The sequence below is a fragment of the Lipotes vexillifer genome, unplaced genomic scaffold (assembly GCF_000442215.2).
Source record: "Lipotes vexillifer unplaced genomic scaffold, Lipotes_vexillifer_v1.1 scaffold1989, whole genome shotgun sequence".
NCBI lineage: Eukaryota > Metazoa > Chordata > Mammalia > Artiodactyla > Lipotidae > Lipotes > Lipotes vexillifer.
Genome location: NW_006781695.1, coordinates 59111 through 70709, shown reverse-complemented (window position 1 = coordinate 70709; position 11599 = coordinate 59111). Strand labels below are relative to the sequence as shown.

Genomic DNA, 11599 nt, shown 5'->3' with positions numbered 1-11599 from the left:
ACCAGAAAGCAGGTCAGGTCCAAGCACACCCAAGATTTGCTCTCTGGGACTGAAGCTAGTGCCGGGAATTTATGACAAATTGCCCTGGGAACTGCTTCTCCAGGAGCCGTGCTTACTCCCTTGGGGAGGCCAGGTCATTTACCAGCCACGCCAAGCCCCGGTGACCCTCACCTACATGTGTCCTGCACTCTCTCTGGATGAACTGAGCATCTTCTGTCTCCAAGGCTTCTCCAGCAGCAACATTTTTATTCCCCGCTCCTGAAACAGCCTCAAGGCTATGCTCTATTGGGAAATGAGGTGGTGTTGCACGGTGGATGTACTGGCTTGCAGTCACTATCAATTCTTCCCAATGCCATCTGTCAGTGGCCCTCACCTCTGACCCCAAATACCTGTTCCAAAAGGAAATAAATCAAAGATGCTCAGAGTTGAAAGTAACTGTAGAGGTCATTACATCCAACTCTTTACCTGACATTGATCCACCCCTACAGCATCACCAATAAGCAATTGTATGGCCTCAGCTAGAGTTGATGACAGGGCACAGGTGGTCCCAGGATGGCTCCTTCTAAGCAGCTGATACCCACCTCTGTGAATGTCTGCCCACCCCTGGGTACCAGCACTGCCTTCTGGCCTCACAAAGAGAACACCTCATCCCTCTCCTCTACAAGGACCTTCGAAGTGTGTGAAGACAGCAACCACCCGGCCTTGAGTCCCCTGCTTCCCTTTTCAGGCTAAACAGTCTCAGTTCTTCCCTGCACCCCTCACGGTTTCTGTGACATATGAAGAGCAACAGCCCCGGTCAGCCGTACATTTCTCACTACCTCCTGCTTTATAGATGAGGCCGAGCCACTGCCAACATCGAAGGCAGTCGCCTCCCCGCCCCCATGGCTTAAAGCCAGACTGAGACCCATCCAGGAGGAAATGGCAGTGAAGGCTGGGAGGAGGCTGAGAAAGGGATGCTTTCAGAGACAGCAGAACTGGGAAATGATGAGAAGGCAGGTGTTGGTAAAGGTGTGAGCTAGAATGTGAGCAGCCTGGGCAGGGGACAGGGTTCGGGCGGTGGCGGGGGGGGAAATGCAGGAGCTGAGAGAATAAGGATAGCTCAGCCCTTAGGACATGGGCAACTTTGGGAAGGGCTTTCCTCGGACAAAAATTTCCAGAGAGGAGCAAACCAGCTGAGCCCAGAATAGTGGATCCTAGTCAGAGAGATGCTCACTTGAATTATGAAAAGTCTCCCTTGGACATTGTTACAGGCCCCAGTGGAGGGCACATCAAGAAAGAATGAGGCTTGTAAGGCTTTTGCAACAGGTATTTCCTTCTTCCTAAGCCAGACACAGGTCCATGTGCCTAAGTGAGTCTCCATGTTGTCAAACAGATGGAGAAGGTAAAGCTAATCAATACATAGGGTGGGTTCCCTAGCAGAGCCTGAGATGGGGGTTTCTTGTCCACGTGATTTATTGAGGGAATGAGCTCAGGAAAAGCCTAGAAGGGAGTGAGGTATGCAGGATAGGGCAGGGAGAAAAGGTAAGCAAAGACGTGGTTTCAGGAGAAGTCTAGCTCAGCCTGATCCCATGGAAAGCTCTGGAGTGTAAACTGCACCATATTTTGTTGGGTCTTGAGGCAAGGCGCCTGGCATTTTGCACTCCTGTCAGTCAGGAGTCGCTGGCTCCTGGCTGCCCCCAGGTGGTGGGGAGGTGCATAACTTCTCAGATATCTCCAGGAAAGGCAGGGCCAGTAGACTAAGGACCAAGGGCATCCTCCTGTTCTCAGTGCAGAAGCTTGTAGCCCCAGCAGCAGAAAAGGGGATCTGGATGGAACACCAACAGCACCTTTCACAGACGCTCTTGCTAATTTGTACACAGACCCCTGCTCACAACTGTAGGACCAGTGTGATGGAAACTTTCAGTCAGACTGATGAATGGCAGCCAGACACACACGGCTCGTGGACAGAGTTTTGACGGTAGGGTTCTGTGCCTCCGTATTCCCACTACAGCCACTCAGTGTATCAGGGTATTTTTCCTTCCACTGTACAGCTCTATCTACATTACACAAACAAATAAATGGATAAATATATCTGGTTACAAAATAACATCAACTCTCTGCCCCCAAGCATAAGTTAAAGTTATTTCAGCGAACAAATGCGAGATCAGAAAATAAATTTCGATTGCGTTCTACTGTATTACAGTTCTCCAAGTTGGCAAGTCCTTGGGAGTCACCTAGTTTAACCCCCTCATCTTACAAGTGAGGAAACTGAGGCCCACAGAAGCTAATTACCTTGCCCAAGGCTGGGCCACTCCATCAACAGAAGTCAATAAACCCAGGCAAATATGTTCTTTCTGTGCTTTGTACTTTATTTCTCCTGAGTATAAATTTCTGTGGCCAGTGAGGTAATCAATAGCGAATGGACCTGATTCATGAGAAAATAAGTGCTGGGAGATGGAGAGACGGTTTAGCATCCAAAGGATGACCCTTTTCAGAATGTTCTTCCCAAATAAAGCCCATCCTGACAAATAGGCTTCTATCACAGGCTTCCAGTAACCACTAAGTCCCACCTGTATGGACTGGTTTTAAGTCTGTTGCAGGGGAGAAATATGATACATGGAATTTCAAATCTGCAGGGGTGCTGTAGCCCATTAGTTTCAGATTACAATGGATCATGGGTCAAATAGCCCCGCTGGTCAAGTTTGATATGGCAACCCAGCTCCATCAAACATAAACACTCAGATGAAAAAGAGACAGCACAAAGCACACTTTCAGATATCTCTAGACCCAGGTGGCATATTTCTGTTCTGCTGGAGAGAATGCAATACTCGATACTTTGAAATATGAACTGATCTATGGGAACAACGTCTCTGACAACAAACTTGGTGCTAAAAGCTACCAATTCAAAAAAATCAAAAAATAAGAGCTACCCATTCAGTGGTTGGGGATTTTTTTTCTTGGGATCCCATTTCAGCTCTTCCTCTAGAAATCGGTAGCAAACCAGGATTCAGAAACTTTACAGAAAACTGTCTAGAATTCATCTCTTCGTTAACGGAAGGAGTTTCTGCAGAGATGAAAAGAGAACCACTGTAGAGAGGAGGAAAGAATCAATTCCCAATTTGGTAAGCTTGCAGGTAGTCTTCCATCAGCATTCTGGAGGTCCAAGAACTCCCAGGGACAGAGATGCAGACATACAGCAACTAGGCAACAGCTTAGTGGCCCGCTGCCGCTTCAGCTTTTCTTGCAAGTAGATGGTGCAGGTCATTATAACAGTCAGCTCTTAGTCAGTGTCCTCGTCCTTCATCACATCAGACAGAAGTCAATACACCCCTGAAAGCTTTACTTCCAGAGAGCCATGACCTAACATTCTGCAAAGGAGAAGATCCCAACTGGAGGCTGGCACCACAGAAAACCACTCACACAGCTGGGCAGAGGTTGCTTCTCCAAGGGCATGGCAAATGCTCACAAAACTTCCAAGCAACTTAAGGAATACGAAAGACCATCTACTCTGCATTCAATGCAATCTAGACCATTTTAACATGGGGCCTAGAAACTTCCCAGGTGAGGGAGAGTCAGGGCCTACACTGTGTGCTGAGGCGTGCAGGGATAGGCGTGCAGGGATGGCCGTGCAAGGAGAACCTCCTGGGCTTCATGGTCCAGGGTCCTCATGGTCATGAGGGGTTGGGCTTCATCCAGGAACGAGGTCAAGCCTCAGTCAGAAGATCTAATTTGGTGTCAACAAACACATCTCTGGTTCAACCCAACAAACATATAACAAACAGGACCAAGATGGCTTCAGGTAAATGCACACCTGGACTGTCAATAAATTGCCATCCAAAAAGAGTAACTGGTGTTCAGCTGTGAACCTGTAATCCAAGGAGGCTGAGTTAAGAGGGGCAATTAGCCCTCCCTCTCACAAATTATCCCTGGATGCTTCTGGCAGGTAAGACAAAATATATCCCACCAAAGGGGTATTGCTCAGACCCATGGAGACATATCTTTGGATTTTATTTTTTACTCTAAGTGGACCCTTGAGGGAATTTCTAACACCCTGGAGACTACCCAGGGGACCCAGGATGAAGAAAGCAAGGTGACAGTGACTAAGCGTGCACTGCATGCCAGACGAGGTATCACATGTACAGATGTGTGATCCCAGGCGTGACCAAATGGAGCTACTCCCCAAATACTAAAATAATACATGTAATTATACCTAAGATGTTATTCTGGGACATTTTTTCTTCTTCTTTATTCTTTCCCACACTTGCCAAGTTTTCTCCAGTGACTGTGGATTGTTTCTATAATCAGAAAGTGTACTGTTAAAATAATAACAATAATGAGACAAGTCTTCCCAATGCAGGTGGAATCCTGGGTTCCTATACTGAAAAGGGAAGCCAAAAAATAGCTACTTCAGTTGACATGAGAGTCACCTGACATTTGAAAAACTTCAAACCCACTTCACACACTCATGACACACTGTAAGAGCTTTCCCTGTGCTAAGCAGTTCTAAGTCCTGAGAATATCAAGTTAGAAAAGACATCACATCTTATGGGGAGGAGAAACTGAAATGGGCAATGAATAAAAATTATCAGTGGTTAAAGAATTCAGTTTTAAATTAAATCATCTCTAAGGTTCCTTTTAGCCTAAACACTTCATGATTCTAATTCAAGGAAAAGTATAATGACTGTTCTAGGAGAGGAGTAATCCAAAGGCTGTTTAGAGAACAGGAGAGGAAGAGATTAAGTTAGATTATGACATGGGGAGAGGGGTTGGCAGTGGTTTCCTGGAGAAGGCCACAGAGATATTAGAGCTAGATGTTTTTCGGGGATGGGGGGTGGGGGGTTCATATTATTTATTCAAAATCCAGGGCATGTTTGGCAGTTACAGTGAATCAACCGAAATACAGTTAGTTCAAGTTGCTGGATCTTTGATTTCACCGTTGTTCAGGATTACACCACAAAACGCAATGTAAACTGCAGAAACTTCCAGGTTCCCCTGCAATGCATCTTGGGCAAGCCTGGGCCCAGCATCTTCCACCATCCTGAGGAACCCCTACACTTGGTCGCCCCTGGTCGCCGTCTGGCCGCGGTGCGGGGAGGTGGCTCTGGGCTGGGCATCCGGTGACTTGGGCTCCTCGCTGCCCCAGGACCCTGGCACGCGCGCCTTCACGTGGAGGCAGCCCCGCTCCTGCGCCACTGCTTCTAATCTCCTGCGGGCCCGTTTCGCATCCCCTGGCACCTGCAGCTCCTCTGGCCTCCTCCGTTGCCACCGGCCCAGCGCCAGGGTGTCCGTGTGGCCCCAGGCCCAAGTCCGCCCAGCCTCTCATCCCCACTGGCGACCACGCCTAGAGCCGGATTCTAAAGGATGAGTAGGATTTAAATAAGTAGACAGAGAGAGGTGAGAGATGAAAAGAAGTAAGAAAGGCCTATGAGCAAAGGATGCTGGGTCAGTTCAGGAAACAGCAAGTAACTACTGAATCCAAAAAAAAAATCTTTGCTGGGTATTTACTGTGGGCAGACCCTGCATTCAGCATGAAGGATGCAGAGACTGTGTTTGATGAGACAAGACTCCTGCTCTCAAAACCCCACCCGCATCCACAGGGGATGGGAAATGGGCCGTGAGCTTTCAGATGGCAAGGATCTGGTCTAGCTCTCTCCCTGCTACATGGGAGGTGCTCTGTTTGATTAACAAAGGAACGGATGTGCAGACACACAGCACACACACTCGTGATAAAAGATGCAGGCCTGCTACCCAGGCCACTCGACTCTTATCAGGGGTTAGGGCAGCACAAGCTTCCTGGGCTGAGGTTAGTGGCATGACCTGGACCGGAAGCCAAGATGGCAGGTAAGGAGAGGATGTTTAGCCAGCAGAACCGATATGGAAGTCCTGAGAAAAGGGAACGTTTGTCATATTATGAGAATTAAGAATCCCACAAACACAGCAGTTCACCATGCTCCAAAGCTGTTAGTGAGTCACAGTGTGGAATAGTGAGAAGGACACCGTCCTGAAGTCAAGACAGCCAGAATCCAACTAAGGCTCAGTGAACACTCCCGTGGGACACTAAGCAAAGCATGGGGCCTGCCCTGTACGAGGCATCTGCCATGCACTAGCTCTTGGCATCCTTTGGCCTCCCTGGATCAGTACAGCAACTCTGAGTGGCAGGTATTATTGTTCCTAATTAGAGACGGAGAGAGTAAGATTAAGAAATTTGCCCATGATTACACATCGAAGAGGGGGTACGGTAGGAATTCCAACTCAGATCTCTCCCCAAAGCCCACCTTCTCCACACACCTGCTCCTCATGTGATAAGAAGTAATAAGCTTAGCTAGGGACCCACCAGCCTGTGGCAAGATTTCCAAATATGTGAGCTGCCTAAGCCCTCCCCTCCACATCTCTATAATGCTATGTGATGTAGACGACCAAGAGTCATAGAATTGCCTCTAACAAGATCCCACTGTGGAGAGACCTTTCTTTCAGTAAGAAAAGAAGGAAATGCCTTTCTTAAGAAATCTCTAAAGTACACACACATACACACACACACACACATACACAATATGGCAATCAGGTTAAAAATGCAGACTGAGGGGTCATTTGCAATCCTGAACTTGGAGGCAGATGAACCCCAGTGTGATAAGCAGAGAAACAATGTGAAACAGTCACGTGCTAGTCACAGGCAGTGGGGTTGCCACCTGTCCGCAATAGTTAGTTATTGAACCCAGCTGTGACCTCCACTCTACAAAACCCCAGCTCTGCGATGCTGGGCTTTAACACAGGGCTCAGAAAGCAGCAGCCTCCTCCCTCTCTCTGGTCTATCCTGACAGCATTACTCATCAACTGACTCTTCTGGAGGGCTGCAAACAGGGCAAGTAGGCTGGAAAATAAAAACCCTCCTACAACGGGTTTCGCTGGTGGCTCAGTGGTTAAGAATCCACCTGCCAATGCAGGGGACACGGGTTCGATCCCTGGCCCGGGAAGATCGCACATGCCGCAGAGCAAGGAAGCCCATGTGCCAGAACTGCAGAGCCTGCGCTCTAGAGCCCGCGAACCACAACTACTGAAACCCGTGCGCCACAGCTACTGAGCCCGTGTGCCACAACTACTGAAGCCCACGTGCCTAGAGCCTGTGCTCCGCAACAAGAGAAGCCACCGCAATGAGAAGCCCACGCACCTCAACCAAGAGCAACCCCCGCTCGCGCAACTAGAGAAAGCCCGTGAACGGCAACGAAGACCCGACACAGCCAAATATAAAAACAAACAAAGAAATTTATATTAAAAAACCCCTCCTACGAATCTTGAAAATAACCCCACCTTACATTTTGTGACATGTAGTTGTCACAAGGCACAAGAGATTTTTCACATATATTGTCTCACATGATTCGTTCTCCCTGTGAGTTACAAAATCACGTTACTATCATTATGTTCCACGAGCAAGTCGATGCTGAGAGAGGGTACAAAATACGACCCAGGGAATAAGCTAGGAAATGACAGAGCTGGGATTCGAACCTATGTCTTCCTACTCCCAATCTTAACTTCAGCTCATCCAGTCATGGCCAGAGACACACCCCCTGGCCAGCCCTCTCACCCCAACTCCTTTCCTTCCACTCTGCGTCAGCAGGGCGATCTCCACTGCGTGGACACTGTTGAATCAAAGCCCTCCTCTCCTCTTCCAGGAAAGAAAAGTATGTGCTTATCTGAAGTCAGACGGTCTTAGGTGAGGGCTAAGAGTGTACCTGCCCAATCATGCAGCACACCTGTTTACATGGCAGTCAGCGTCCCACACCTGGCTTCTGGGACGTCTAACCTCCACAACCTTTCACTCTGCTAGAATCATGGCTCATTCGCTAATTAAAGGGTATTATGCACACCAGCTAAGAACTTGGAATAAGGAAGTGTATGCGAAAGCATTAGCCCTGGAGATGGCACTAGGTACGCTTTGCAGAAAAAGAAAACCAGGAAAAATGATCCACCTGGGGCAGCCCCTCCGCACACTTCAGTCTAATAAGCTAGCCGCAGCTCATAGGGAAGGAAGCCACCCAGCATAGGACAAACCCAGGGAGAGCCCAGTAAATTAGCCAAAGGGAGAGGGATGCGCAGTAGAGAGAATGAATGAGAGAGAAAGCTGGTGAGCCAACTTCTCCCATAACCACCTGTGAGGTCTCGCTCTCCTCTGGTGCACCCCAGGCCAAGGACAAGCACACCTGCACCCCAGGCCAAGGAGCCAGGGAGACAAGGGCGAGTGGGAAGGATTAGCCCTCACTGCAAGGTCTTGGAACGAACTTGGCATCGTGTCCACGCCTTGTAGCATGGCTGCTCATTGCAATCAATGGGTGAAAAAGATCAGCCTCCTGACTGGAGTATTCTGCAGGTTTCCTAGAGTGGGTGCCCTTTTGGACACTCTCCTGAACAGCTTGGCGATCCAGCCCTGAGACCCATCCCCTTTCAATGCTAGAGGAGGTCATCCATTGAGAGTCAGTCTAAGGAGGGACACTCAACCAAATCAGTCTTGAACCTGGTAAGGATGGCAGATAATGACATGACACTTACTAAGTAATAAATTGTGTCCACAGGCAGCTTCATTATTTAAGAGACAACCTGGAAGGGTCAAAGGGTTGGGTCAGGTTTTACAGCCTGATCTTTGGCCTCTTGGGACCCCAGGGACCGAAATGATAGGCTAAGTACAAAACTGCAGCCTGGGACCAAAGAACCTTTACTTCTAAGTGGAACTTGGTCATGAATTGAGAGGAAGCCACTAGGTGGACATGTGGTTATGAGGATGCTTGAGAACTTGGCCCAGGGTCTGCTACCAACTGCAGTTGTTCTCGGTGCCACCTTCTCTCTCTCTCTCTGCTGTCTGCATGTTCCATGCGTGTTTCTGAGCTGCGTGGTGCAGTGGTGAAGCGGAGCGTTGCCACGGCACTAGAAAGCAGGGGGTGGATACAGGGATAGTTTCAGCCTCCAAGAATGAGGCTTTTTCCCCAACTCTCCCCAAGCCACCCAGGACATTGTGCGTGACATGTTTTCGGATCCTGTTTGCTCCATTTAGAAAGGCTTCCAGGACTGCTGGTCCCTTCCCCCCAGCTCAGACCTGCTTCCTCTTCAGCATACATACACCACAGCCTGATCTTGCTGGGCTCTTTTGCACAGTGTTTCAAATGGATAATACAAAACAACTCCCCCAGGAAAGAGAGCTCCAGGGGATGCCAGAGGCAATGAGCCCTCCCCAGCCCCGCGCCCCACCCCCGCCCACCCCCAGGCACTCTTGGCTTTTCCAGAATCAGAGACAGCGCACAGCAAGCATAGAGGCTGTGTGCAGAGACTGGTTGTAGCATTAAAAGAAACTCAGAGCAAGAGTCTGGTAGGCAGTGGCCCTGAGAGCCGGCGGGGAGGAATGCACCACAGAGAAAGGTAGGGCATGTCTTAATTAAGCAGAGGACCTCAGACAAGAGCTGACAATAGAGTCCAGTCTCTTTGCAATTGCAGTACCTGCCACCCCGAAATTACAACTGCAATTTGGCTCAAGGATCTGAGACTCAAAAGCTCTCGGTTCTCCCTTAAGGTCGCTTTGGGAGAAGCGGCCACACTGGGCTTCCGGAGGGTCCCACAGCACCTGATGTCCCAGGCCCGCCTGGGAGCAAGGAGGTGTGGGCAGCTGCAACCAGACCTGCTATGCCAAGTTCTGCCCAGCAGCCCACTAATTAGGCAGACACAGAACCCTGGCAGCCACAGCTCTCCTCGCATTCTTCCCCTGCCCCTCCAGGAAGCCCCGTCCCGAACGGGACCCACCTCCCCCTCCGCTTTTCCTCTGTACTCAGCTCCACTCTCCCCCTCCAGGCTTGCGGATCTCAGAGCTGCTCACCCCTCCCCACACCACTCCCCCGCATCCACGTATCCACGCTGTTAAGGGATCTTACAGACAGCAAATGAGCCTTTGAGTTTCAAGCTGAAACTCGCAGACCAGCCAGCCTGCAACGTTTCACCCTCCCAGACATCTCACTGCCCGTCCTGTGCATGGGTCTCCACCTAGACCCTCCTCTTTTGCCCAGGGACCCTGAACATCTCTTTGTTTTTGACCTGTCAGCAGACCAGACAGAGACCCAGGGTTACCCTGGCCTCTCCTCTCCCCGCACAGAGCTCAGAATCCACACAGGAAAAGGAAGGAAAGAGACTTCCACACCTCTGCAGCATCACCTGCTCCAACAAGCTCCCAAAGCCACTGGAACCATCCAGGCTGCCTGGTGCCCCCCACCCCCTTTCCTGGCAGCTTTAAGCTGCAGCCCAGCCCACAGGATGCAGTGCCTGATGCCACTTCCAAGCAGAGAGAGAGAGAGATAGAAAATGCCACCTCGTCAATGACAAGCTGTTCCAATCACACAGCTCAGACACCAAGTGCCCTGGACCACGGACAGCTCAGGCCTCCTCCCTCTGGGTGGGTGGAAGGCAACTCAGCACCTCTGGGGTAATGATCCGCCACCACGGCCAGGCTCCCCGCTGCTCGCCCCGCACATCTGACCAGACAGGAGTGCTCCAACCCAGCAGGCAGACCTCTCCGACCAGTTCCAACAACTCTGGCCAACTACCCTCTTGGCCTTCAACTGAGACACTGCTCTCTCTCCTGCTCCAAAGCACAGAGACACCTCGAACCAAGCCTCAGACCGCCAGCGTGGCACTTCTCAAAAGGACTGAGCGCAAAAATGAGCTGAAAGCCAAGTACTCACTGTGGTGAAGTCCTGGTGGCCACACTCCTGCCCTTTGAACTTGCAGTAGAGCATCATATCCTTCAGGTCATGTCCCACGCGGTGCAGGAACTCCAACATGCTGAACTGTTTGGGTTTGTAGTGCTTGAAGTTGGCCTTCTGCCGCAGGGCCTCCAGCACCGTGGGGTCAGCCAGGTGTGGGTCCGGGATCTGCAGGTTGACGTCCAACAGGGCGAGCAGCTCCCCGGCGTGGTACAGATCATTGGTGGTGAGCCTGGAGAAGCGGAAGCCGTTGAGGTTACAGAGGGTCACGGCTGGGAAGACCAGGCTCTGGGCCACCACCTCCTCTACCTTGGTGACGTGCTGGTAAGAGAAGTAGTAGGACACCCTCTCAGAGCTCTCCACCAGCAGCAGGCCCAGAGAGCCCACGAAGGCCATGGCCCAGAGCACACGCCGGATGCTCAGCGGCCCGTACACGAAGATGTGGCGGATGCCGTGGAGGGTGGAGGTGTTGGCGAAGATCTGGATGCTAGAGGGCTGCAGGCTACCCTCGCTGGGGCTCTCCTTGAGGTCCATGGGGACCCTGTGCAGTTCTGCAACTGGCTTCAGGTTGATCAGATTTCAGGGAAGAGTTCCCAGTCCTCGGGCTCTGCTTAAACGGTGACGTTCAAGGGAGGGAAGGAAAGGCAAGCATCAGGCCGGGTTCCGTGAGTTTATCCTGAGAGCCCAGCCGCACGCTGCCAGGGGTGAGTGTTTATATAAAACCCATTCGAACTCTAGCTCCTGATTTTGTCCAGGCGATAAGGAAGGCTGGTTTTATTTAGGGAGACACCAAGGTGATGTGGAAGAGATGTGGGTGGGAAGGGAGAGCTTAGCCAATGGAAATAAAGTCCTCCCCCCTACACACGCCACTAGAGACAAGATTAAAA

The 11599-nt window shown here is 50.6% G+C and overlaps 1 protein-coding gene across 1 annotated transcript; it reads right to left on the bottom strand.

The window, feature by feature from the left end:
* Nucleotides 1-9459: 9459 nt before the first annotated feature.
* On the bottom strand, nucleotides 9460-11364 carry LOC103074046 (acid-sensing ion channel 2-like; the record flags this gene model as incomplete). Its single annotated transcript, XM_007454820.1, has 2 exons — nucleotides 10692-11364; nucleotides 9460-9601 (listed from the first exon to the last, which is right to left on the bottom strand). Coding segments are annotated over exons 1-2 (697 nt in total), but the record flags the coding sequence as incomplete, so codon positions are not given.
* Between the last annotated feature and the right edge of the window lie 235 nt (nucleotides 11365-11599).